At 56.6% G+C, this 1,557-nt stretch overlaps 1 protein-coding gene across 1 annotated transcript in view; it reads right to left on the bottom strand.

Moving 5' to 3' along the window:
* Positions 1 to 346: 346 nt before the first annotated feature.
* LOC104468730 (aldehyde dehydrogenase family 3 member B1-like) overlaps positions 347 to 1,557 on the bottom strand; it is a gene marked incomplete at its 5' end in the record, with an annotated part of 2,285 nt that continues 1,074 nt past the window's right edge. The window contains one exon of the mRNA XM_010082960.1: positions 347 to 540. Within this exon, the coding sequence (XP_010081262.1) occupies positions 347 to 540 (194 nt within the window). The remainder of the gene's footprint in view (positions 541 to 1,557) is intronic.

Genomic DNA, 1,557 nt, shown 5'->3' with positions numbered 1-1,557 from the left:
ACACGGAGGAAAAAGCAAGAGCCGGCATGGAGAGGAAGGAGAGTGAGGCTCATCCAGAAGGAAAGGTCTGATGGGAGATAGGGCTGACGGACGGTCCTCAGCCTCGCAGGGACCGTTCCTCTGCTGGGAAGGGAGGTATGGGGTGAGAAAAAGAATTTTTGCTCTTTCAGATGTGTCCTGGCAAACAGTCTGGACCAGAGGCAGCTGGGGAGGAGCGAGTGTGCAGGAGGAGATGTCCATCCCAAAGTGCATCAGGCACAGGGCAGAGGTGGGTCCCAGCCTCCTGGGGAGGATGGTTTTGGTGGAAAGTCCCTGTCCCCAGTCCGTGAGCGGCACGGGGCCGCGCTCAGAGCAGGGTGCACATGCCCTTGCGCTTGATCTCGAAGGCGGCCGAGAGCAGCCCCAGCTTCTGCTGGCTGTAGGGTGGGTAGCGGGGGGCGTTGAGGGCCTCCAGCCCCATGGTGCGGTGCAGGCAGCCGCGGTGGTGGCTGAAGGTGTCGAAGGTGAACTTGCCATGGTATTTCCCCAAGCCGCTGTTTCCTGCAACACAGAACACAGGTCTGAACTTGTCACAGGGCTCTGCTCCTGCCCGCACCCAGGGTGTCAGCACAAGGGAGACTTTAGAGGCTTTTCTCATGCAAATGCTCCCGCTGCTGGGACACCAGACGTGGTGGAGGAGCTCTCGCCCTTCCCTGTGAGGTTTCCAGCTCTACAGCTTCTCCGTTGTCCTGGTTCAGTCCAGCAAATCCTCCTGCAGCTCACTGCTGTTTGGAGGTCCAAGCACCTCATTTTGACTTTTATCTACATGAGCTTTGCTGGGTCTACGAGGCTTGATTTCCCTCCTCAACCTCTACAGTGCCCCACTCCATCTCCCCGTGGTTAGGAGCTGCCCTACGAAGGTCAGCGTCTTCCTGGAGCTCTTAAAAATTGGAGCCACGTTGGCGACACCGGTTCTCCCGATTCCCATGGCTGCTTTAAGCCTGAGGTTGCACGTTGCGGTTAACAGCCCCGTGACTTCACGGCTGAGCCACGGCGGAAGCTTTGGCAATGCCATCTCGCCCCGATGACTTCAGACCCTCCACCTGACCAGGGCGGCTATAAAACGGCTTCATCCGATAATTGGAGGTGGATTATCTGAATCATTTCCATGAAGATAAGTTACAGGATGGGAACCACCAAAAATTGTTGCCTGAGCCGCAGGCAGGCGAGGAATTAATTGTGCTGTGCTGTCGTGGTCTCCTGTTCTGTCTGAATCAGCCGGGACACAGCTCTTGAGCACGGGCAGCAGAAAACCAAAGGGAGCAGCACTTGAGCTCCCAGGTAACCCTGAGCAGGGCAGGAACCCAGCCCTGGCTGAAAATTCACTCATGGTTCCCATGCTGCTCAGAAATACCAGGGAAATAATTAAGTGGGGCTTTATTTTGTATGAAGCATTTGCACCTACACAGGGAACGCTGTGCTCGGGATGGCAAAAACAGAGAGAAGAAACCTCAGAGCGCTCTGCACGTGCTCAGCAGAACCAGGGCTGCAAAGCCCGAGAGCTCAGCCCTCGCGCGG

Source organism: Pterocles gutturalis, unplaced genomic scaffold (genome assembly GCF_000699245.1).
Source record: "Pterocles gutturalis isolate BGI_N339 unplaced genomic scaffold, ASM69924v1 scaffold12065, whole genome shotgun sequence".
Lineage (NCBI taxonomy): Eukaryota > Metazoa > Chordata > Aves > Pterocliformes > Pteroclidae > Pterocles > Pterocles gutturalis.
The sequence above is the reverse complement of the archived record's forward strand: the minus strand, read 5'-3'. Positions and strand labels throughout refer to the sequence as shown.